At 52.8% G+C, this 25,788-nt stretch overlaps 1 protein-coding gene across 1 annotated transcript; it reads right to left on the bottom strand.

Annotated features, from left to right (window-relative positions):
- Positions 1-604: 604 nt before the first annotated feature.
- PITX1 (paired like homeodomain 1) lies at positions 605-6,923 on the bottom strand. The gene is made up of 3 exons (XM_066560242.1): positions 6,761-6,923; positions 3,808-4,013; positions 605-1,144 (listed from the first exon to the last, which is right to left on the bottom strand). Exons 1-3 carry the CDS (start codon positions 6,921-6,923, stop codon positions 605-607), a joined length of 909 nt encoding a protein of 302 aa, XP_066416339.1.
- Between the last annotated feature and the right edge of the window lie 18,865 nt (positions 6,924-25,788).

Below are 25,788 nucleotides of genomic sequence, written 5' to 3'. Positions count from 1 at the left end.
TCCCCCAACCTTTTTTTTTTTTCCGAGTGTGATTCTGTTTCTCAGTGGTAAACATTAACCAAACTCTTCCCGTGCGACAAGCGGCCAAGAACCGTCCCACCAGCTCTTACCACCGAGGCGTCCCCTCCTGCCGCCCTCCCCGCGGGGCAGCGGCCGCCGTACCGACTCCTGTGCAAGTTCAAGTAAACACATACAACCCGCATAATCCAGAGAAAAAAATTGCAACTCATCCATGTACCAGATTTCGGTGTCTCTTGCAAAAGTTTGCTGGTCCGTTTACGGTTTTAGATGGAGTTATACTTTTTTTAAAATTTTTTAAAAAATATTTTTAAAGCACTGTTTTGTTGGTTGCATCGTTGTTTTGCCTTTTTTTTTCCTAGACAGTCGAAGTCCGCGGAGTTTTTGGGGCTTTTTTTTTGGGGGGGGGGGCGGGGGGGTGTGTGTGTGTGCTTTATTTTATTTTTTCCCCTCTCTCACTTGCTTGGGTTTTGCTTTTAATCATCATCGGGTTTAATATTTTTTTTTTCTTTTCCGTTAAACGTCGCTTTGCTTCTGCTTTGCTTTGTCGGCGGTGCTTTGTCGGAGGTGGTTTGTGTCAAGTCCGTCAACTGTTGTACTGACAGGCGTTTAAACTAGAGCCGGGGCTTTGCAAACTGCTGTAGCCGAAACTGGAGTGCTGCTTTGATTTCAGTCTGAGGCTGGCTAAGCTGGAGTTGCAAGTGTCCCGGTAGACGCTGTAGGGCGAGCCCGGCGGCCCGTAGGGACAGGCGGGCGAGGACATGGCCGAGTTGAGCGAGGAGCCGCTGATGTTGTTGATGTTGTTGAGGCCGGAGTTGGCCATGCCCGGCACGGCCGAGTGGCCCATACTGGAGGGCATGTTCATGGAGGGGATGCTGCTGGGCGCCGAGAACATGGACTGCGAGGACAGGGGGCTCATGGAGTTGAAGAAGGTGAAGCTCTTGGTGGAGAGCGGCGCCGGGGTGAGGCTTTTGGTGGCCCAGTTGTTGTAGGGGTAGCCGGCGTACATGTCATCGTAGGGCTGCATCAGCCCGCTGAACTGGGGCACGTAGCCGTTCTTGCACAGGTCCATCTGCTGGTTCCGCTCCCGCTTTCTCCACTTGGCTCGGCGGTTCTTGAACCAAACCTGCGTGGGGAGGGGGGAGCGACACGTCTCGGTGAGTGCGGGGCCGCAGCAGCCCCCCACCCACCGCCGGTGCGCAGATGCGCGCAGGGGAGCGCAGGTATCCGCAGCCCAGCGCTGCTCCCCGCGGCCCGGCCAGCTCCTCCGGGACTCCAGAGCGGGCTCCGCGGCCCCGCACCGCCTGTCCCCGCCGCCCCCCGCCCCGCGGAACGGGGTCCCGCTCCGCACGGTGCCTGCGCGCACGGCGGGCTCTGCGCGCATCCCTCTCTGCACAGCGGGATGCGCCAGCCGGGATGCGCGCAGCCGTCCCCGTTCCCTGTGCCGAGGGTGCCTGCGCAGGTCTCCGCGTCCCCCCGCGTCCCCTGTGCCCCCCGCGCCCCTTTCCCGGAGCCAGACGGGGGGCGAAGCACGGCCCGCTCTGATTAGGGCCGGCTCGCCCCGGCTCTGCCGCGTTTCCGAACGCTAATGCTGTGTAATAAAAGCCCCCTGTTACAGATCATAAAAAAAGGGATTAGATTAGTATGTTTAGGTTTAAAAAAAAAAAAAAAATCAATCCCTGCATCGCCCTCGGATAGATGCAACCTCTGCCTTTACATCTAATGAGAATTTACAGCCCTAACTAGGAAACAGAGAAGAGGGGCTGGTCCTGATGTTTGATGCGAAAACCGGTTCCAGTCTCTGATTATTTTTATACATGATAATATATATATATAATCGTATATATACTACATATATAGCCCTCGGAAAGCATTTGAGTGCCCCCTGATTGAAGCCGGGCAGCTTCAAAAATATTTAAAAATTGGTTAAAAATCTGCATCCTGCTGCCTGCTGCCGGCGCCCAGGCTGCGAGCATGCCTTGCAGCATCCTCCCCACCACAGGCCGGATTTGTCCCAGCGGGTCGGGGCCCAGGAGCTCCCTGCGGACGCCGGGCCCGGCCCCGCGCAGGCTGCGCTCCCTCCGGAGCCGGGGTGGGGGCGGGGGGCGGCTCCCGGGGCCTCCCCTCCCGGCGCAGAAATGGCACAACTATTATTAAATACCGGGCTCAAGGATGGAAACTCCGTGGGGGAACGGATGGCGGAGTCTATTTTAAAAAATAACAATAATAAAAAGAATCCTGTATAAATAGGAAACGAAAGCCAACATGTTCAAAACCTGTAATATACTCCTCGGAAGGTGCTTCCAGACAGGAATTTCCTGAAAATGAGGGTAATAGTTTTAATTATGGCTCCTAGACATTTTAAAGGAAGGCCCTCATAGCAAATTAAGGTTAGATTTGCAATCTGCCATCTCAAAACATCAAACCCAAACATCTCCACACAGAAGGAGAACGAAATTATGTTAATTGCAACTCATATTTTAGTTATATTTGTTCCCTGAAATATTCAACCAGTATTAATGTTCAGGCTTTGTTTTGTTTTAAACTCAATTAAGACAATGCTTTCAGACGCAATTGTTTCAGATGGGTGGTTACTTTTAAAATGTTTAAAGCAGAATGTCTGTAATCCGATTTGGTCACTCAAGGTTTAATTGCCAAGTTAAAAACAAAAAACTAAAAGAAAAAAAAGAAAAAGTGGATTTTCCGTGCGGTGGGGCTTCGCTCCGCAGTTCCCGTTTTTCCTGTGCTTAGCCCACGGTCCCGCAGTGTGCGACCACTGTGGAAACCGTGCAGGGAAATGTCTCGGGTGGAAAAAAAGCACTTGGGAAGTGGACAAACTGAGACACAGCGATAGATCCATAGGACCGAGCAGCTTCGGCCCGGTCCTTCTTTGCCAGGATCTTTCGCTCATAAATCTCTCTAAGGAACTGCCGAAACACACACACACACACATACATGCATATATATATATATATATATTTATATACATACACATACACACACACACACATATACATGTTTCTATGTTTCTAGCCGTGTGCACCAACATTACCGAGGCCCTCGAATCTGGCTAAGAGAGGTGCATATATATATATATATATATATATACACTGTATGTGTATATTTACACCATACACACATATATATGGTGGCATAGGCTCCAAGGCGTGTAAAAGTCAAGCTCCTTCGCGGTACAAGTTTGTGTTTTCAGCCCGTATTGATTTTGTGACCGCTCCCCGGCCCCTGCCCTTCGCTATCGGCCTCCACCAGCAGCCGGCGGCCCTGGAAGACGCGGGGCCGGGAGGGGCCGGCACCGAGACCGCTCCGTGCGGGTTGCAGCTCGCCATCGCGCTGTCGCCATACCCAGGGGCAGGGGTTTGGTGGCACATGGCCGTGGCTATTACTGGGAATAACCAGAGCAAGGGGAAATTGCTCGGATGGGATTTTGCTCCATCCCTGCGACGCTTTTGATCCGGTCCAGAGGGCTCTTCCCCCCACAGTCAGACCCTTTCCCACCCCGGCCTTTCGCTGCTCCCTGCGCCGCTCGCCGCCCACTTTTCGAACCGGTGCTCAGCGCAAGGCCCACGGTCGCTAACCCGCTCCGGGCGGATCTCTCCGTGGCCGAGAGCTGAATTTCTCCTCTCCGTCCTGGATCCCAGTTTTGGTCATTAAATCCAGCCCAGAGCAAACCGTCCAGCGCTCCCCACAAGGGGCAGCTGCCCCGAGCCCCCCACGCTCCGGCGGCCCCAGAGCAGAGCTCGCTCCCGGCGGGGCTGCGGCCCCTCTTACCCGGACTCGGGGCTCGGTGAGGTTGGTCCAGACGGCGATCTCCTCCCTCATGCTCATGTCGGGATAGCGGTTTCGCTGGAAGGTGGCCTCCAGCTCCTGCAGCTGCTGGCTGGTGAAGTGGGTCCGCTGCCGCCGCTGCTTCTTCTTCTTCGCCGGGTCGTCGGCGGCCCCGTCTTCGTTTTTCTGCTCGCCGCTACGCTCTTTTTCTGCCAGGGGTCGGGTTGGGGATAGTTGGTTCATTTGGTTTTGGTTTGTTTTTTTTTTTTGCTTTGGTTTTTTCCCAGTACAGGCACACAAAGGCAGACACCCCCGCCCCGCACCCAGCGCTGCCCACCCCACTGGAGGCACGCGTGGGGGCACCCACTGGTGTCCCGCTGAGCCCTGCACGCAGCGAGAGCCCCGCAGCCCATCCCGGCCTTTCCCGGCGCTGCTGGGGAAGGAGCAGGGAGCCCTGCCGGGCCCAGGGCACCCAGGGATGCAGCAGGAGGGACCCCAGGGCGGCTCAACGCGGGTGACCGCATTTGTGGGGAGCGGGGTCCCCGTATCAGCGGCCGCTCCGCCTTTCTACGGCACCTTCTCGCTCCCTCCAAACCGAGGCGTGATCTTTGCTCCATTGTCTTTGTTGTGCTCGGCCGCGATATGAAACTTTGGGAGGGCAAGGGTGGAAAACCCAGGAGCAATTAATTGCAAAAGACCCCTCTTCGCTCCCCCACTTCATTCTCTTTTCATAATTATTTTATTCTTTATCTTTTAGGATTTTGGTGTTTATTTTAACACAGGGCTGAGCGAAGCCCTCCGCAAAAATCATTTCGGAAGAAGGAAAGAAAAAAGAAACCACCCAGGAGGGTTTTCTCGGTCGGGATTTGCGCGGGCTGGGAGCAGGAATTCAATACCGGCCCTGCGAACCCCCTCTCCCCTTTCGTAACGGGCCCTCTGCTCTCCCAGCCCGGTTTGGGCCCGGTTTGTCCCGGCTACAGCGCTCGGAGAGGGTCCGGAGGCCCTGAACCAAAGTGCTCCGGGCTGGGCCCTGCAGGAGCGGGAAAGGTGCGGCCGGGCCGTGCAGGGCCGGGGGCCGCGGCCAAGCCCCGGCCTCGGTCCTGCTGCTGCAGAAGGGAAAAATCGCGGCGAGTTTTCTCCTTTAGAGATTTTTTCCTCCTCCTCTATAGATTGTTTTTGGTTTTGTTTTTAACCCCCTTTCGGAGGGTTTTCTCCCGCCGCCGGCGGGCCCGGGGGCATTTCTACAGCCCCGACCTCTGCGAGGTAAGCGGGGGTCTAAAAATAATCGCGTGCTGAATCCAGAGCCCGGGAGGGCTCGTCCTTGCAAAGTCACCCTTGGATTGCACCTTGCTGGGAACCCTGCACAGGGAAAGGGGTGAGGGTGCGAGCGATCCTCAGCTGCTCAGCAGACCCCAAAAGGGGCCGATCGCATGCGGGGTTTGCAGCGAACCCAAGGCCTCTCAGCACAGACCCCATCGCCCCAGGCCCCCTGGTCCCCAGACCGGCCCAGCCGCATGGCCCGGCGGCGGCGGCGAAACAGAAACAAAAATCATCCCCGCCAAAACAAATCCTCCCGCTCTCGGCCGCGAATGGCTCGGACAAACCGGGCCGAGAGGGAGCGGGGGCGATCGGGAAGCGGCAGCGGTCCCGGTGGGCTCCGGCCCCCTCGCCCAGCGCTGACTTTAATTCTCCCAGTCCTCCCTAAAAATCCGGCCTCAGCGCAGGGCTATGATGCAATTCCAAATCATAAGGCAAGGCATCTTTAATCGGCTTTTGTAACTAATTTTTTTCCCCCATTAAAAAATAAAATCTAAAGGTATTTTGCAGGTTCTCGGAGAAGAAAAGCAGGCAGCTCCTCAACCCTCCGGCAGCACCGAGGGGTCACACACAGGGGTAGGGCAAAATGGAGCAAATCTCCCTCTCTAATCTCCAATAATCCCCTCTAATCTCAGAGTCCCTTCCAGACGCCGGTCTCTAACTTTGTTTGCGAATCAGGCCGGGAGGCACAACCCAAACCCTGTTTATCACCGAGTGCCACTTCGGGACCCACTGGTACAACAGCCACTCTCTAGGTTAAAATTCCCAAGATTAACAATAGCCATTAGAAAACTAAAATTATATAAAACATAAACTCCCTCTGAAACAGTCTTGCTGGAGAAGGAATATTACACTCCTTCTTCAAGCTTTTGTTTCTCTCTTCTACTTTTCCCTTGTCATTGTAAAAATGTTGTTGTTTTAATTAAATGCAACCCGAGAGAGCCCAGCGTTCCCTGTAGCCCTCGCACACGGTGGTCAGGGCATGGGGATCCTTCCCTTTTCCTGCGGGGAAAGCGCTCGGGCCCCGCGCAAACCCTCTCCGCGGCCGCGCACATCCCCTCCGCGGCGGCCCGCGTTGCCTGCCTTGGCCCCACGCTGCCTCTCCAGCTCTGCCTGCCCTTTCTTTTTTAAAATTTTTTTTTCGCTGACAGAGAGATCTTTTTCCATCTCTGCACCACCCGAGCTGGAAAATAAACCCGGGCAAAAGCTGACATTATTTCAGAAACATCCGGCAAAACCGCACTCCCCGAAGAGCCCCCCCTTCCTCCCGACCCCATCAATTAATAACGACAGTTTTTTATTTAAAAATAAATATAATAAATAAAAGAGAGCAGCTCCTGGGATGGGACCATGGAGCCATGTGTCCCCCCGGCGGGCTGTCAGCGCCGGGCACGGTGGGGGAGGCAGCTCCAGGAGGGCCCCTGCCCCCCGCTCCTGCTCCCGGGGCTCGCTTGGGATGAAGCCGCCGCGATCACCGGCAGCCCTCGCTCAGCCCTGTCCCTCCATCGGCTCCGGGAGCGCGGGGGTGCAGGCTCAGCACCCCCGGCCGCCCCGCGGAGGGAAGGCGCGGTGGGGAGGGGGAGGCAGCGCGGGGGGAGCGGGCCGGGGCCGCGGGGGGCGCGGGGAGGGGGAGGGTTACCTGGCACCTCCGTGTCGGAGGATTCACTGGCTGAGTTGTCGATCGGGTCTCTGGGTTCCGAGGATCTTTGCAAATGGAAGCTGGAAGCCATGTCATGGGAGGGTTGGGGTCTCAAGCTCTCAGGCAGTCTCTCCAAATTCATTCCACCTTTAAAGGAATCCATGGCAGGGGCGCCGGGCTGCCTGGGGGAGTTTGCAGGTGTTTATTCCACACAGAAAGGAACAAGGAGCTTTTTTTTTAAAGAAGAAAAAAAAATCAACAAAAACCAAAAGCAAATCCACTTATTACTAACAGTATTATTTTAAGGGTGTCGGAAGCAATCTGGGCAGTGCCTGGAAGGCGGTTGTCTCTGCTGGGGAGAGGCACGGCGCTCCGGCCGCATAGGCAGGGAAGTGGTAAAGATCCCTTATAGAGAAACGCGAGTTGCGAGTTGGACAGTTTAAAGCTAAAGAGATTAAAGTGACCTGCCCTAGAACAAATGCCTGTAGTTAAACGGGGCTCCTCCCCCTGAAGGTTAAAACCTCCCCATCTCGCTCATGCATCACTCCATCTAGCGCTGGCCCAGCCCGGCCGCGCGGGACCCAGCTCCGCACTCCGCACCATCCGCGCTCCTTGCGCGCCCGCGGCCAGACCCGCGGCCCCCGCCGCCCCTGCCCGGCCCCCGCCGTCTGGCCGCGGCTCCTTCGGGAGTGCCTCCCCTCCTCCTTCTCTTCACGCGCCTCCTCCCCCAAGCCCGGTGATGTATTAAAAATATTTCACAAACGAATGGAAAGGTGAACGATCCTCTGGGGACCCCCGCCCGCTCCCAGCACCCCGTCAGTTCGCCCCGCTCCGTAATCCCCTGCCAGCGGCAGCGCGCAGGTTACGCCCCCGCGCAGCACGGCAGCCCCACGGGGACCCCCACACCCCTCCAGCCTGGGCCTCACGACCCGCGGAACCTCCGCAGCCAGCACTGGATGCGCACCCGCGCACTCCTCAGCGTCTCTGCGCGGGGCTAAGCGACCCCAGCACACGTTTCAGTCCCACGGGGAAGATGTTAGTGGAGGGGTGCTTGGGCTGCGGGCTCTGTCAGAACTGGTCTGAACCTTTTTAAACATTATTTTCCAGGCTGCGGGGGTTATTATAACGCTGCCCGGGCCCTGCCCGGCGGCCGGGGGAGCGCAGCCCGGGGAGCAGCGGCAGTGCCATCTCTCCCATCACATCATCTTTCAGCACATGATTAATAACAAACAATTTTCTGCTGCAGCCGAACTCGCGGTGACCCTCAGGAGGGGTCTCTGCGACTGTGCCAGTCCAGGGGCCTGGGCAGCCGGTGAGGAAGGGGCGGGGGGGAGACCTCCATCCCTCCTCGGCAGACCCCCTCTCCTGCATCGGTCCCGGTGCACCCTGTCCCGAGGCAGGGGCGTGTGGAGCAGGGCCCGTCCCCGGTGCGGCCCACGCAGGCCGGGATGGGGCCTTAGCCCTCCTGGATAACACCTCGGTGTTCTGGCGAAGTGGAAAAATCCACGGGGGAAGGAAGGTGGGAACCGCGGGTACCGGGAGTGAGGGGAAAGGGGAGAAGGGAGACGGGAGGAAGACCCTGGCTCTGGCTGCCATGGGAAAGGACCCTCTCTCCTCTCTACTTTCTCGGCACATTTTAGCTGATCTATCCTGACACTCTATTTTGCTTTCAAATCAAGTAAAGATGTGGGAGAGAACTTTTGAACTGTTTTATGGAAAAGTGGAGGGAAGCAGTGTTCCAGCCGCGCTGGCTTTTTCCGACCTCGCCGAGGTGATGGAGTCGGGCCCGCCCCGCACCCCCGGCAGAACCTGCAAGGCCTGGGGACCCCAAAGCTTGGAATCCCTTCACCTCTAGTCTTTAGCACCGTTCAGGGGATGCACATGTGGGTGCTGTCAGGGTCAGCTCTCCAGAGCTCTCTTTCTTTTTCTTGATTTTTTTTTTAGCGACATCTTGATGTCCTTCTGCCTGTTCACCGCTCCCGGCTGAACTTCGCCCAGGAGTCTGCAAACGACTGGGAATTTCGAGCACCCGAGGTGAATCAGACAACCTCGGGGCTGTTTAAGATGGACGTGGTTTAAAATGCAAATATTTACCAGGGTCTCTGAGCCTCAAGGGGCTCAGCTGATGCAGGAGGCACGGGAAGGATGGAGACCTCCTCCAGTGTGAGAAGCAAGAGGTGGGAGCGGCCTTTCTCCCAAGGAGGAGGGAGGTGAATATACTGCAAACGTGCACCGTGTCCGAGACCCTTCACCGTCCCCTTTTTCGCTTTATTTCCTGGATGGGCCTGCGGGGGCTCCCCCGCCCTCGGCGGAAGGGGGACGGAGCCCAGCGGGCCGTACTGGAGGGAGGCGTTGACCTTAAGGGTCTTTTTCAACCTTGATGGTCCTGTGATTCCACGAGTCTGCCAACAGCCTGGCTCCGCTCCGGCTATTTTAAACCCACTGCTCGCAGCAGCCTCCGAACATTTTTTCGTTCCTTTTAATTTTCCTTTTTTTAAAAAATAATGCGCCGAATTACGGGTTTTATTCTGTTCTATAAAATCTAGTTTTAAAATATTCGTTCTAGGTTCAACTTCTCCCGGCTGGGCGCAAAGATAGGCTCTGCCCGGGCACCGGCAGCGACCGCGGTAACGCCGGGGCCGGTTGTCTTCCCAGCCCTCGGCTCCTCCTGGGGTGTCACCGGGGCAGACATCCCCCGATACCGCCCTTAAGCAGAGAGTAAACGGGCTGGCCCTCGGGAGCCGCAGCAGATCCTGGTTCTGCCCTGGCCGTCTCCATGAGCGTCCACCCCGGGCCGTGGTGTGAGCAGGCATTCACTGCACACCTGAGCGCGGGTCGGCAGTGGGAGAATATATCTATATCATAGGTCTATCTAATCTAATTTTATATTTATCTAATCTAATCCATACCATGTATCTGCCTTCTCTGTGTGTCTCATACGCCTTTCGTGGATTTAGGGGCATCCTCTCACTCCGCGCTCTGAGCAGCGGGCACAGAACCAAACCCTCCCGGTCTTTCCCGACACTTATGTCGCGACAGCAGAGCGAGCCTCCACGGCGGTCACCGCCAGGTTTGCGCTTTCTCCTCTTCCCTCCCATCTCAGCGCTCTCTGCTTCGGCATGGCCAGGACATCTCTCCGCCGGCAACTCCTTCCACTGAGCGCTACGTCACGGCTCCATTCGCGTGACGTCATTCGTCGCCTTCCTGACTTCACGTCACACCTTTCGGCCAGGCCACGACCCAAGGCAAACCGTGATGTCCCACTTGGAGCCAGCTTCTCCCCGGGACTTGGAAGCGGCCCAGCGGCCCCACTGGTCGGGCAGGACGGGGGCTCCGGGCTAGGGTGCCCCTTTCTCCCACCTCCCCCGGGCTGAGGGGCTGCGGGGAGGAGGAGGAGGAGGAGCCGGAGCAGCCCGGCCGCAGAGACCCCGCCGGGACATCCCTGGGGAGCCGCGACCTGCGTGGGCGTGGGAAGGGCCGGGCAGAGGCGGAGGGAGGGCAGGGCCGGGGCGAGCAGGACCCGGGGAGCCCCGGTGGGGACCGGGGTGGCGGGACAGCTCCGCGTGGGAACGCTGCGCGTGGGGCGGCCGGAGCGCTCCCGGCACCCCCGGCTGGGCACTGCGGCAGGGATCTGTAAAACGCTGGAAACCCGCAAATAAAACCGCACCACTTCCTCCTGCTATAAATAACCCCAGAACTGGGATGGCGCTTAGAAACAAATCAGCGCTGGACACGCCAGCGACAGCCCCATGAAAAGGAGACACATCTGTCCGAGAGCGGGACTGTCACTGTCCCCGAGGGGACAACGCCGTTTCACCCCGGGTGTCTGGAGGGGTTCCCTGCTTTCGGAGAGGCGCTCTCATCCCCGGCACTCCCATCCCCGGCTGGTTGCGGTGGTTGCAGCCAATGCCAAACCACCTGGGCCATATATCAGGTGGTGAAGTTCAGTCTCTGCCAGCTTTTCCTTTTCAGATTTATTACCGTTGTATAGACTCAGATTCAGTCTATAAATTATTGGGAATTGTTACAAAAATGAAGACACGTCCTCCCAAGCACACCTCTACTCGAGAAGAGCGGGAAGTCTTCTGAGAAACAGAGCTGCAGTGAGGCAAGAGAGGAGGGAGAAGCCCCCCAAGGCAAACCCAACCAAATTCAGTTCAACCAAACCCAGCCAAACGCAGTCCAAACAACTCCAGTTCAAACAAACTCAGTCCAACCAAACCCAATCCAGCTCAATCAAACCCAAGTCCAGTCAGCCAAACCAAACCAAACCAAACCAAACCAAACCAAACCAAACCAAACCAAACCAAACCAAACCATAACGAATGCAACCAGACCAAGCCAAGCCAAACCCAAACAATGCGATCACAGCCAAACCAAGCCCAAACCAAGAGTGCCAAACTCCCTCGGTGCCCCCTTTGCTGAGCCCAGGAGACCGGACCTGTTGCAGGAAAACAATTTTAATAATGGAACCATCCAAATGGGGGCACGGGCAGGCTTTGCTGATGGGCGGCTCTGGCCCACGGGGTGTGGGAAGCAGCGGGGTCCGGCGGTGCGCGCTCGCTCGGGTGTGCGCAGCACTGCGCGGTGCCCCGCGGAGCACGGAGCGCACTGCGGGGGCGCGGCTGTTGCTGCTCTGTACCGTGGGGGTGGTGTCCGCCGGGGAAGTGTTCCAGGGGTGTCCTGCCTCAAAACAGCTTCACCCCAAATGAAAAGCGTGCCTCTCAGGCACAAGGTGGAGATCCACCCCGCGCAGGGCAAAGCTCTGCTCTCCCCGCGCGACCTGAAGGGAAAAGGAAGCAAAACCCCAAAACGGCGAAAGGAGCCCCAGAACCCCCCGACTTCTGCCGGAACTAGAGCCGGGTCCCCCACGAGCGGGGTGGAGTGGGAAGCAGAGAGAGGGAAGAAACCCAGCCCGAAGTGCGTGTTAAATCGCTCAGGAGGGGAAGGTGGAAAATTACGCTGGCTCCCGGCCGGCCTGTCCTCCTCTGCGCAGCCAGGACAGCAATTTTCCTAAGAAGTAGAGCAAAACGAAAACAGCCCCTTTTGGACGCGTAGCCTTCGTCCCTCCATATGTCGGCCAAGCCTCCGCCTTCCGCGGGAGCGCAGGGCCCCTCCGCGCCGCGGATGCTCCGCGGGAGGGTTTCCAGCGGCCGCTCTCGGCCCCCCGGCCTCCCGCTGCCTCCCTGCCCCATCCCGCTCCCTTCCTGCCCCACCACCTCGGCTCTCCCCGCCATTGAAACACGGTGGGGGAGTCACACAAGGAGGTGTCTGGTCCTGGACACCTCCCGGGGCACCTGGGATACCCGGGGCTGCCTCCCCGCCCCGGCAGCCGCATCCCGCTCCGGGGCTCCCCCGGGCGCGGCGACCAGCGGCAGCGCTTGAAAAAACTCGGGATGAAAAAGTTGAAGGCTTAATGTTTTCTGACAGATACAAATGATACCCCAAGGCTTTCTTGAAATGCAACGACTGACGGCTGGAGAAACGGTTTTTTTATTCGGGTTTCTGCAGCTGGAAGTGGCCGGGGGTGGAGTGGGATGGTGCTGGTTCACTTCGGCCGTCATTCTACCAGCACCCCGAAAATAAAACCATTTCGTAGTTGTCCGACGTGGGACAACTTCTTTTAACCCCAAACCCCTAGCGGCACAGTCTCAGCCTTGCCAGGAGCTGCCTTCCAGCTCTACTCGCATCCGTCAGACCACAGGCACTGAATTCTGCTCCAAGAAAATACGAATTTGCTGCTAGCAGCGGTTTGGATTTGTCTCTGATAAACCTGATGTGAGTGGGAGAGTGTCAGTGCACTGCAATGACAGCGTCGGAGGATGGACAGCTCAGGAATACGGTTTTTTTCCCTATGTGGGGGGAAAAGAGGGGAAAAATCACAATATAGCCACACAATTCCCTGTCTGGGCAGAGCGAACATGCTTTTCTGATTAATTGACGGAGGAAGGGGCACCGGAGTTTGCTAGGAAGCCTACTCATATTACTCTGTGCATCTTTAGATCCCGAAATGTGGCTCTTTTGTGGGCTCAAAAAGATGCCTCTGAAACAGGATAATCAGAGGCCCGAGTACTCTGTTGGCATTTGTTGAAGACTCTTCTTCAGGAGAAAAAAAGAGGCTACATTTAGAATGAACGACATTAAGTTTCCTTGTGGGTTTCCCCCCACCTTGCTTTGGGCGAGCAACCTCTTAATTACTCCAGCATTTGGATGGGGGAAACACATTTCCATTCAAGAGGACATTTCCTGAAGGACTGAAATATTCTAATAATGCGCTGGACTCTTTAATGTGCTTAGGACAGCAGCGAATCTCTGCAAGACCTATACATTTCCTGCCTTAAAATGCAAATTCAGTGAAATAATTAACCTTTGAGCACATTCAGCTTATCTTCTATATTGTTTTGTTTATTTTCCTTCCTTTTATACTTTTTTCCTTTTAAATTTTTCTCTCATTTTCTTTCCTTCTCCTCTCGCCCCTCCCCATATTTTTTTTTTTTTTCTCTCTCCTTCCAATTTTTTCTTCTGACTTCTTTTCTTATTTCCCCCCAAAGGGCTGATCTCGCCCCGCTGCTCGGCAGCACCGCGCTGCTCCCGGCGCTCGTCTCCACCGGCCCAGGAGCAAACACGGCCGAGATAAAGGCACGGGACACTTTTCTTTCCAGTTTCATTGTGGGAACGGCCGTATCTTAACGGGCACATCTCGGCAGAGATAGGAACACGCCGCCTTCCAGAGGGCTGTGCTAATCAGCGCGCCGGGTTAGATATAAAAGTTCAGGGCAAATAAAACGAATTAGTTTTATTAGCACGTTTAGGAGGCGGTCTAACGAAGGAATTCCGCTTTACTAGAGAATGTTTTCTCCTCCCCTTTTGTTATTTAGAAGCAATATATATCCGAGCGGTTCATCACGGGAGGGAAATAATGAATTGTTTCATTTGAGGTCATTTTCTGGGAGAAACGTGCTCCCTTCTCTAAGCCAGATAAGAAGGAGATATTTATATAAATATTGATATATATATTTGGAAAGACACATTTTCATAAAAACACATGCATGAACAATGAAACACACAGGAAAGGAGAGGTGGCAGAGCCACCAGGTTATTGTTCGGCACTGGCTTTCGGTAGGAAAAATCTGCCTCGGTCTCAGGCGCCTCTAACTCGTCTAAAACTTTCCCAGGGAAATGTGGCCACGGCTCCAGCGCGGGATTTCCAAGGACTTTGTTCTTATTTCAGGCAAATGACGGATTTTTGGGGAAGTTCTGCCAGTGAAGTAGACCTCAGGAAATATTCGGAAGTCAGTTTTTATATAGGCGGCTGGAGCTGGCGCAGGGAATAACCTGGAGAACATGGACTTCGGTTTGTTAAGTGGAAAATATATATATTTAAATTGTTATTAAAAAAAAGCAAACAACATCTAGGTTCTCGATTCAAGCACTACGTATCATTTTATGTTCAAGTCGTGACTGGGACTTTATGTTTGTCTGCAGTGTGATTGGCAAAATTTGGAGAAAGGGGACGAAATAATAGAAAATAATAGAAATAATAGAAAACTCGCTTAGTGACAAAGTTTTTAACGCGAGAGTAAAACCGAAATCCCCGAAAGATAACATCGGTGGGCATTCCTCACGTCCATTTAAGCAGCGTTAACACGCGGAGAAAAATAATTTCTCTCCCCGTTCCAGGACTTTGCTCTGCCACAGGAGCTGTGTGGAACCTGCGATACATGTACTTCCCAAAGATAGTGCCTATTTTTAAAATTAAAATAAAAACCAAACCAAAACAACCCAAACCAAAAAGAGCAAGGCACGGGGGCTGTAGAATATTATTTTCCTGAAAAGGAAAATTCATCGACGGCCCAGGGTCTCTCCGCCCGCCCGCCCGCCCTGCGCATCCCCGGCAGCAGCTGTCTCCTCACCGCGGCAGCGCAGCCCCGCTGAGGCACCGCGCGGCCCCGAGCCGCATCACCCGCACCCCCGGTTCGTTCCGGGGAGCCCCAGCCCCGCCGGGGCTGCCCGAGGCTCCGGGCATCGCTGCAGCATCGGCCTCCCTGCCGAGCGCACCGGGACAAACCGCGGAGCGTCCCGAGCAGCAGCGCTGGGGGCTGGAAACGTTACGGTGCGTTTGGAAAAAAGAATTAAATATATATATACACATACATAAAAAAAATATATAAAATGAGGTAACCCCTCTGGAATTGCCTTTCCCAGCGCATTTGTCAGAGCTGACGAAGCGCAGAGGCCCCGAAAGAATTTATACACGGTATAAAGATGTCAAGGACTGCGCGGAGAGCGGAGCGGGGAGCGCGGGGCGGGAGGCGAGGCGAGGCCGCGGGCAGGGGCGCTCCCCGCGCCGCCGCACGCCCCGCACGGCTCGGCTCGGCTTTGTCTCGGAGCCCCGGAACGCTGCGCGCCCCCGGAACGCTGCGCGCCCCCGGCCGCGGCCCCGCGGAGAGCCCCGAGGAGGCGAGCGGGGCCGGGAGCAGGACGGCTCCGCGGGACGGGCGCGGCACTCGCGGCGTGGGGCGGGCCGGGAGCGAATGCACGCGTGGGGCGGGCCGGGAGCGAATGCACGCGTGGGGCGGGCCGGGAGCGGGATGCACGCGTGGGGCGGGCCGGGACAGGCGGCTGCCGGGACAGACGGGCGGGACATGCGTGGGGCGGGCCGGGCGCGGATGCACGCGTGGGGCGGGCCGGGCGCGGCGGGGACGCGCGTGGGGAGCTCACCGGGCGCTGCGTGCGGCGGCGGCGGGGTGCCGGGCCCGGCGGGCGCTGTGCGCGCCCCGGCCGCCGCTCCAGGGTTTTCTTGGGAGATTTCCCCGTCTCCTCCTGACGTCAGCCCCGTCCCAGGGTGCCGCAGACGGGGGAGGGCCGGGGCCAGCGCCGCCCGCACCGGGAGCCCGGCGCGCCGGCCGCTCCGCACCTCCGTCCGGCCGCCCGAGGCATCCCCGAGCCCGGCCCCCCGCTCCGGCGACTCCCGCCCGGCCGAGCCTCTCTCGGGGGCCGGCTTCGTGCTCCCGGCTACACGGCCCCTGCCCTCTTCATTTCCTCCCGGCTGGGGCTTTTGTCCGAGGGGACAGGTACAAGGAATGGACTCTTTTTTACTTCTTTTTCCACCCCCTGAAATACGGTCTTGTTTCAGGACCTCAGTGTGGGACTGGGAGCACGGCGCGGAGCACCCGGAGGAAGGCTGCGGGTGGCAGCCAGGGCTGCCCGGGCTGGAGGATGCAGGCTCCAGGGGATGCTTGCCTGGGTCGTATCGGCACAATGAGCTCACTGCTCATTCCCAGGCCCTTGGTCTGCTTTAATTTTCCAGGGATGCTTCTGGAGTTCCAGATACTGCGCTTCTCATATCTACCCCCTGGAAGTTTCCCTCTCCAGAGAAAAACACAAAAGTCCTGCAGTGACCGAGCAAACACGACAGCAGGGCAGTGCCTAGGGCTTTCTAAGTACAGCAGGTCACACACTCGTGCACACACAGGCTATAACTGTAGCTGAAAACTAAGGACAACGAATATGGACTGGATCAGAAAGATAAATAGCATAAAATCAGGAACAGTCCAGTCCCACACTTGCCATTTGTTATAGAGAGAAGAAGTAAATGGGATTCACATGTCGAGCATTAGCTGGTTGTCAGTCTGTAAGATAATATTAACTTCAGTGCTTACTGGTTTACTCCAGTTTTCCAAAGGCTGTTCCAGGAGGCACCAGCCTGTAATTTAGGATGGCACACACTGTGTGAAAGAGGCTTTGGCACTGGGGCCTACCAGCACATCAAGGTGATATTAGCATAATAAAACTTTTGGAGAGGGAGTAGGAGCTCATAAATTAATGCATTCTACTGCTTTAATGCTGGGAGCTAACAATGTGTTTCCTGTTCAGCTGATCATCTCCTCTGCAGCCTAACAGCTGTTTTAAAGGTGCTGTGAAACTGAAAAGAGGGAAGATGATTGTCTTTAAATCAATGTTTAATGATGTGTTATTAGGAGAAAAGTCTTCCTCCAGCAGATGTTTACATGTTGAGGATGGAGGGGAGCTTCCTAGGCTGCCTCCCTGCCTGTCTGAGAAGCTGGGGAGACACCCTGGGTCTTTACAGTCTTGCAGATGGGCCAGCACCAGGGCACAGCTCCCTCAGCACCACGAGAGGCTTTGCTCAGGTCTGTGGGTGGGTGCTGAAGAAATTCATCAGGGATGTTGGACTAGACGATCTGCAGTGGTCCCTTCCTACTGTACCCAGCCTGTGATTCTGATTCTGTGAAGGTTTTCAAGTATTTGAGTCATGACTATGAGCAGGTGAATAGGGCAAATACTGAGAGCATCCTGCCCATGTGCAGCCTGGGTTGTGGCTGTCAAGGTCTTTCCTCCATAAAGATTGAATATGGATGCTGGAATATCCCCCAGCCCAGGAGTCTCCTTCTGGAGGGACAAGCTCATATTGAACCCCCTTTTAGAGGGGGTCAGAAGACCTCTGGAGAGGCAAACAGCTGGTCAGACACCACCCAGCAGGGCAGTGGGGCTGGCTTGTGGCCTCTGGGCTGCAAGGACAGATTGCACACAGATTCACAGATTCCACCCCTCCTAGTCTGGGAGACACAACCTTGCACATCACTGAATGTGTGTTACAGGTTGGAAGCCTGACTGAGCTCCTCAGCCACATAGGTCAGTTGGACTGAGACATTTCTGAGCACTAACAGCACTAACAGCAAGTTTCAGGTACTAGAGGAACAAATGTAGCTTTGAGGCAAGATGTAGGAGTGAACTAAAGTGGAAATAGAAGCTGTGAGTATAAGCAGGTGCCTAAATCATGTTATTCCCTTCACATTCGATTCAGAGGTGGATTAATTAGTCTCAGTGTCTGCTTTTCTCAGCTTCCAGAATAAAAGATGGTAATTGCAAAGCTTCTCCCACAGAGAAGACGTTAGATGGATTGAGGGGTGTCAATAAGACACCAGGGCTTGTGCCCAAAAGGCAGCGAGGAGATCCAGTGCTGCAGGGGTTGGGAGGGAAGGGCACCTCACCACCAGGTGACCTTTCCAATGCCAACCAAACCAGCATCAAACCACCTCCAAGACAAGCCAGTTCCCAAAAGTATTGTTTCCACAGCCAAGATGGTGTTCTGTGTGGTGGTGACACAGATTGTTCCTACATAAAGAGAAGAACCATTTGCAATTTCTTTTTTAAACCATCACAAGCATTCATTAAAAGAACGTCTCTCCATATTTCCAAATATAGTGTAGAAATGACTCTCCAAACTCACCCATTCCTTTATTTGCAGCCTTCCCTGTTAGTCCATCCTTGGAATAGTGTCTAAAAGGCCACATTGCTTCTCTGGGAGAAACTGGGGTGTTTGGAACATGACTGGATTGTAACATTTCTAAGCTTCCCAGAAGAGGCAAATTGTAAAAGAATGAGCTTCTTTCTGTGCACGCACATTTGTTTTGGAGCCAAATGGAAAGGAGAGCTCAGAAAAAGAAATGACAAATTGTTTGGAAAATATTGTCCTTCCCAAGACAGACCTAACCATATGGGGGGAAGGGAGTCAATAATGAAATTTTCCCTCTATATATGAGTCCAGCAGCCCTCCCATTCACTCCACTGGGAGCTTGGTGTGAGTCAGGCCTGCAAGATCATCCATTCAGGGCAATATTTCCAGAACTTCAGTCTCCTCCCTGCCTCACTCTTATTCCCCACTGAAAGAAGCCTACATCTCAGATTTATGGGAAGAGCAGTGGGATGAGACCCAGTGCTATCCCTAACCTCACCCACAGCCTGACATCCCTGTCCATCACGAAGGAAAAGCAGAGCAGCTCTGACACTTAAAAAATGTATCTGTGAGTTTATGCAAGGAAAACGAAGCATGAGCACTGGGAGAAGTCCTTTTTCCAGCCCTGCCCAGTCTCCTGGTGTGATTCCAGCACGTTGTATGAGGTTTATGTGCTTGCAACCAACTACGCTGACCTCCTGCCAGGACGTGGGCAGGTTAAGGCAGGAAAAGGTGTTGGACAAATAGGAGAAGCTCGACAAGAACAGAGTTCATTGGCATTTTGATCATGCTTATGAAAGGCTCTTGCAGCTGCACTGGATCAATAAAGCTAGACCCAAATCCTTTGTGGAAAGAATGAGGTGGGCATCACTGCTTTGTGGTTAGATGGAAACAGAGAAAACACTTGTTGTGGCAAGGAAATCCCTTCACTCCTTTAAAATCACTGGATTTATCATCATTGCCCTCTTTGAGTAATAAACACACGTGATATTAATGCATCCCAAAGTATTAATAGTGACAGCTATGCACCAACCAAAAAACCCAAACTGCAGCAATTGTGTGAGTCAGCAATTAGCAGCAGCCAGAGCCTTGAAAGATGTTGGGAAAGAAGTTTCTTTTGTGTGTGTGGTTGTGTTTATTCCCTGGTGACATGCTGCTAACAAGCTGCAAACCAAGGATCACCCACAACAAACAGAAACAAACAAACAAAGTTTTGTAGAGAGTGGTAATACTTAGCTTAATTCTCTTAAAAAATAATTATAGCCCTGTTTGTGACAACTGGAAAGGCCACATTTACTCCAATAAAACTGCTTGCTATTCTTCAGGATGACATTTGGAGATGTTTCCTTATACAATGTAGATGTTAGTGGGAGTAGATCTCCATCAATGAAATATTGATGTATTTCTCATCTTTGCACTTGCAGGATTTTTTGATTCTGCAGCTTGTGGTCAGTTGTTTGTCAGATTTCACTTGCCAGTGAAATCACAACACATTTAATGATGTTCCAGATATCTGTCAGAGGACTGACAGCCAAAGAACAGAGTCTTGAGGATTTGGGCATTAGGGAAAAGTTGTTTAAGGTCTAGACGTCGATCCAAATATCTCTACTGCAGTCTGTTCCATCATTATGATTTTTGGGGAAGGTGATAAATGGTCCATATACCTTCAAATTAACCCAGATGCCTCCTGTGCTCTCACAAGGTAGTTGTTACCTCTGACTCCAAATACTGTGTTGTGCTCAGTATTATTCACCTCTGCTTTGACAGCCCAGCAGTCTCAGCTCATTCACTGTTGAATGCCACCCTGGATCTGAATGTGCCCTGTATTAAATGCTGGCATCTACTCAAACCAGCTTTTTAGACCTTGTCAGGAAAAAAAAACCCATATAGGTATAATATAGATACTCAAGCATACCTTCAATTGAGATTCATTTAGCTTTGGTTGTAACAGGGACTGAGCTTGTAAATTTGTGCTTATTCCTGAGGAGATGCTGAGGGCAGAGACATGCAGTACACATATCTGTCACTGGGTATGTATTTTATTCCTCCTTCTTCCCCAGAGATTGGCTTTGGGCCAAGGTGAGAGAAAGGAGAGGGGACTTTGGCCCAGCCAGTCTTGATTCCTGAAGTTAAATAGTGGAACAAGACTTCCTTAGAGCCAGGACCACCTCCTCCTCTGCCCCATGGGACCTTCTCTGTCTTATATTATTATTGCTGTATCTATTAAGATTAATGATTTCCAAGGCCATTCTAAAACTATTTAAGTGCCTGATGATCCATCTGAAACTCATCTCCAGCCTGTGCACAGGTCCCAAACATTAATCTTTATAGGTGACTATGCTGGCTTGGGGGTGGAAATGAGGCAAATGCACATTATTTGGCAGGAGCTATATATGGGATAGAGCTCTCTGGCAGCAAATACAGGGCTTCATACAAATGAAAACCGATGGCTTAATATTTTGTTACATTCCTCCCCCCAAGAGTTATTGCCTCCTAATTGCAGGGATGGATTGAACTGTAGAGTGTTCTCATTCTGGGACAGCCTGCCCTGTGTTAGCGTTGAGCTGTCCCCCAGGGAGCAGGGCCTGGGGGATCCCCTGCTGTTCCCACTGGTGCTCAGCACCAGGACATCCCAGCACCAGTGTCTGCACATGGGGTTAAACAAGGCTGGACTTGCACTAGAGGCAGTGTTTCTGAGGGAATTTGCACTTTCTGTGTGGTTCCAGGGAGGATGCAACCAACTCTGCACTAATTTCTAATTTTGCACCTCATTATTTGTAGACCGAGCATATATAGCTGTATTTAGATGATTTTTAATTGCCAAACCTATCATTAAGGTCACCTAAATTCAGTGAGCAGAAAGGAGAGATGACTTCCAGAGGCAGCCTGAGAGTGTCCAGTGGAGCTGATGTGAAAAAACATAATTTTTTATGTCTTCATTTTATTTTACCACAGAACAAGGCACCGAGGTGAGGATGCTCAAGGTGGATTTGGTAGTTACACATGAAAAGACCTGTTGGATCTTGTTACACCCAAAAGCTTTGCATCTCAGGAGCTTCCTCAAAGAACTCTCCTGTGTACTCATGGTGTTACTCCTGCCATCCCATCCTGGCTGTCCTCATGCTCCAGAGAACACCATCCTGCCAAAGATCACAGAATCATGGAATCACAGAATGGTTTGGGTTGGAAGGGACCTTAAAGCCCATCTGATTTCAAGCTTGGGTGCAAATATTTGCTGCTTAGAAGGCAGATGAATCATCCATGTCTGTAGGTTAAAAACACATTTAGTATTTTTGCTCTCCTGAGGGGAGCATTTGCAGAAGAAGACTAACCTGGAGCTCTCCCAGGCTGACCACAGCATAATCACCAAAACTAGGTGTAAGGTTAAAATGAAACACCTGCATGGAAAATGTTTGCAGAAGAGAAGTCCTTGTTTGCCTGGGAGCAAGAGAATTTAAGGCATTCATCCAGCCCAGTGAATTACTGTGAGATCTATGGGTGGGAAGTGCTAAGTATTGCAATTATTATTTACTATATATTAATATTTATTATTCAGGAGGATTTGTATGTGGAAGGAACTTGGAAGATCTGGTCTGGCTCTGTGTGTGCTGGAGCTCTCAAGGGATTTTTTAGTGTCTACCACAATTATAGATGAGGACTGAATGAAACCTTGTGGTTTTGCTCTACAAAAAATTAAATTCAGTAACTGCCCATGTTTTCAGGAGAAAAAAAAAACCCAAAAATTTTCAGAATGTATTTGAATGATATTTCAATGCTGTGGCTGGAGTGAAATATTTTTTAAAAAGCATCACATGTGGCTATTAGGGAGAAGTATAGGCTTAGGCTCCTGGTCATAAAATCAAGCTCTACAGATGAGGGTGTCACGTAGTTTAATTGCCTTGTTTTCCCCAACCTGCAGAGAAAATCCACCTGCATGTCCTGTTTGCAGAGGTGTTTTTGCCTCTGTGTTGCTCACAGTGGTTGGTATTTTGTGTGAAGGCGTACCTAGCTGCAGATTTTCTTGCTTCACCTTTTTGGTCCCTGCAAAAGAGAAAAGCAGAACACTTCCCTGTGCATTTGGGGAAGATTTTCATGTTTTGAAAGACGACACATCTTTCTGGGTGAACTGCAAAAATTGCCAAGAAGCATTTAAGGTGTGTTTGTACAGTTGCTTACTGTACCTCTTCAGATTAGTGAGTACATTTAGATGTTTAGCTTTAAAAACCAAAGTTTATTCCTCTTCATTCTTAAGTAAACACTGGAAGTTCAGATCCTCCAGACCGGATAAGACCTCTGGTTCATCAGGTCTGGCATGGTGCCTCTGGCAGTGACTCACATCTGATAGTGGGAGAAGCTGCTGCAGGCTGCAGTGGGATGGGGGATAAGGGCTGGATATGGGCTGGGATGCAGGGACCAGCTGTCTACTGCATCCTCCAATCCTGCCCCTCCTGGGCAGCCAAACCCTTTGGTTTCACATTGTTACATCTTCATTGGTTTTAAAACACTATGAAATATTAGCATTGCTTCTTCACAAGAACCTCATTGCTGTCAACAGTGCCCGCAGAGCTGCTGCTGTCTTTTGGCCTTGCCTGTACCAGCACTCTGCCAGGAGAAACCTCCAGTTGTTTGTGTTCTTGCTCCCTGTGATGTGCTGGGGTCCTTGGCCATGGCTCACTCATGTGGAAATTGCTGGTGTTAAAGTCTGCAGGTGGGAAAAGCATTCTGCGGGTTCACTTCAGTGTTTCTGAGAGCTCCTCCCAGTGCTACGGTGTGGCTGAGCTCAGCTGCAGTTTGGTTTCTTTAAATTTCAACCCTTGTGTGACATACAATAACTCTAAACTGCATTACAAGCCAAGATTACAAGGTATAACATGAGGTGAAACAGTATATGGGAAATAAGGATGCATGAAAGATTTTGTACAAAGGAAGTCACCCCCTGTACATAAACTGGGTAGTTGCTCAGGGCAAACCTTTAGGATTTGATGGATTATTATCACTGAGATCCAGTGTTAAAGAGTGTTTATTTATTATAGCTCCCTAGTCCTCCTCCTCCCATCGTGTCCCAGCCTTGGGGCTCTAAAAAACTCAGAAATCCCACTTCTCCCTGCCTGCCTCATCACTGATGCTCAGCATCTGGGATCTCCATTTAATGCTGGAGCCCAGACCTGTGCTGTTCTCCTGCTGTCCACTGTAAATAAACAGGAGAAACATGCTCAGCACACCTGTCCTCAGAAAATTTGTGTCTCTGTCCCCTCATTCCCTGTCCCAGCCCTGTCACCCCACTGGCACTGCTGAGGCTGAGGAATTGTACCTGATGCTTTTCTCAAGAGCTATGAAAGGTGATATTGTTCTAGTTCTGTCACTGAATGCTGCTGCTGAGCATTTCCAGCCCCCTAATTACAACTGTAAATGCAGTGAGTCAGATCTTGATGGATGGCTTTTCTGTGCTGCCTTCCTCTTGTCTGGATGGCTGACTCTTCTTCATTATGGTCTGAAGGGAAACCCTCCCATGAAAATGACCTGAAATCCTGTTTTCTGGGCAGGTACAGATTTTGTGGGGTACAGGAGCTTCCTAGATTTGACTGAAGGAGTAGTTTGATGCTGTCAGTCCAGATCTGTCTCATGACAAATAAGGCAGAACAAGGAAATTTGCAATGCTTCCCTTCCCTATTTTCCAGCACTTTGGGTAATTTGTTTTACTTTTATACATTTCATGTTATCTAACTGCAGACTGAAAACCAATGCAAAACAAACCAGCTCCACTTTTTTTTTTTTTTTTTTTTTTTTTTTTTTTTTTGGTAAAATGCAGGTTGTATTTGTTTTGTTTGGAATTTGGGAGAAGTGTCTGTGCCCTGGAGGCAAGAGGTGTGACCAGCAGAGCAGGGTGCATCCCTAATCCGCTGGCTGCGGTGACACCCCTGGCAGGGCTGGGAACTGGGAGCCTCTTTGTCTGACAAAAGGAGCATCACGTTCAAAGCACGTATTGATAAAATATTCCTCCTGTAGAGATGGAAAGGAAATAACCTTGGAGGCCAGAGACAAAAATTACATTATCCATTACGCCTGACAGCACATAGCCCAGGCTTTAGTCATAGGTAGTCATAACCCTCTAAACTGCTGTGCTCTCATGTCTTCCCTGGAAGGATTATTCAGCAACCTAACACATTTCATCATTGGGAAATATTTCCTGATATTTAGCCTAAACCCTTCCTTTCCTAATCTCATTCCATTACTCTTAATTATGCCACCTATAAAACTGCAGATAATTTCTCTCCCTCCTTGATGTTTACAACCTCCAGATACTTTTAGGCTCCTATCATGTCCCCTTTGCTATCCTCCAGCTGACTGAGATGTATTTGGCTCTGCTTTCCTCTCCTTACAGTTCGGCCCTCACTCTCTATCCCAGCTGCCTTACCATGGTCCTCTGCTTTCCTTCAAAGCTCCTTCCAGGCTCTTCCCTGCCAGTGCTCTGCCCTGAGGGACTCTGCTTGGAGTGCTCCTCACAGAGCTGCACCAGAAGAGCTGTCCCTGTGGGCAGCAGGGCACACACTGGTCCCCATGACCTGGCTGGGCTGTCCTTGGTGCTCCTTTCCCATCTCCTGCATATTCTTGGACCCAACAATGTTTCTGACCCGCTTTGCCTTTCTTCTTTCTGAACTTTTCTCAGCTCCTTTTCATCCCAGGAAAAAGACAGAAGCCACTTCTTCCCTGGCAGCAGGACTTGCTGAGCTCCTGCAGAGATACCATCATGCTATTTCATTGTCTCGAGTCTTTTTTCACCCAGAGAAGTTTCACTCAGTGGCTATTTGCAGGATTATTGATGTTAAAGTTGGCGGCCGGGGGTGCCGGGGTGTCTGCAGCTGGAGAAGCTCTGCCCAGCAGCGCTGCCCCCCCGCACCCTGCGGGATGCTGCGGGCTCCGTGTCCCCTTTGCAGCGCTCGGCTCCCGCCATCCACCGGCAGCCGTGAAACCCGAACCGCCTCCTGGCAGCCCAGGGCAGGCTGTGAATTCCTCCCGGTGTAAATTCCCACTCGGAGCTGTTTCCTGACAGCGGGCGGAGGGCGGGCCGGCGTGGGATGCCTGAGTGAGTGGCAGCTCTCGCAGGGATGCTGCTCCCTTCTCCTGACACGCTGGGCTGCCTCAGGCTGCAGGCTCTTGATCATCGTGGCACGTTCCCCTCGGTGTCCCACAGTTAATTATTTCTGTGTTGGGTTGCAGCTATCATCTTCCCCTGACCAGCAGTGCCTGCAGCAATGACAGAAGCAGGAGCAAGCAGGTGACTGGGAGCCCTGGGTGGTGGCAGTGGGGCAGCTGGCTCCATGCAAGCCCTTTCCCTCCAGGATTGCTGTGCCAATGCTCGAGTGGAAGTCTCAGCAGTGGGATTTTTGCCTTCCTCCTTCTTCAGCATGTGAGGAGCATCCAGATGCACTTTATCAGTGACAGGAGAGACATGCTGGAGCAGGCAAATGCCCAAGGGCAAGGTCACAGCTTGTGTAGCCTGTGGAGGATGATCTCTGTCCTCCAGAAAGTGTCTCTGGAAGGCAGATTCTTGTGTCTTACATGAAGGCAGTGGGGACCTGGGCTCGGAGGGGAGACTGAGCCCTGGCTCAGAACTGCAGCAGCCAGGTCACACTCAGAATCACCCTGGTCATGGTGGCAGGGCATGACTTTCCTCCTGAAGGCACAAACCCAGCAGGATCAGATCAGTTTGGAGCCCTCTGGTCCAATCAAACCAGCCTGGGAGGACTCAATACAAACCAATACTTGCATG

This window comes from Molothrus aeneus, chromosome 15 (genome assembly GCF_037042795.1).
Source record: "Molothrus aeneus isolate 106 chromosome 15, BPBGC_Maene_1.0, whole genome shotgun sequence".
NCBI lineage: Eukaryota > Metazoa > Chordata > Aves > Passeriformes > Icteridae > Molothrus > Molothrus aeneus.
The sequence above is the reverse complement of the archived record's forward strand: the minus strand, read 5'-3'. Positions and strand labels throughout refer to the sequence as shown.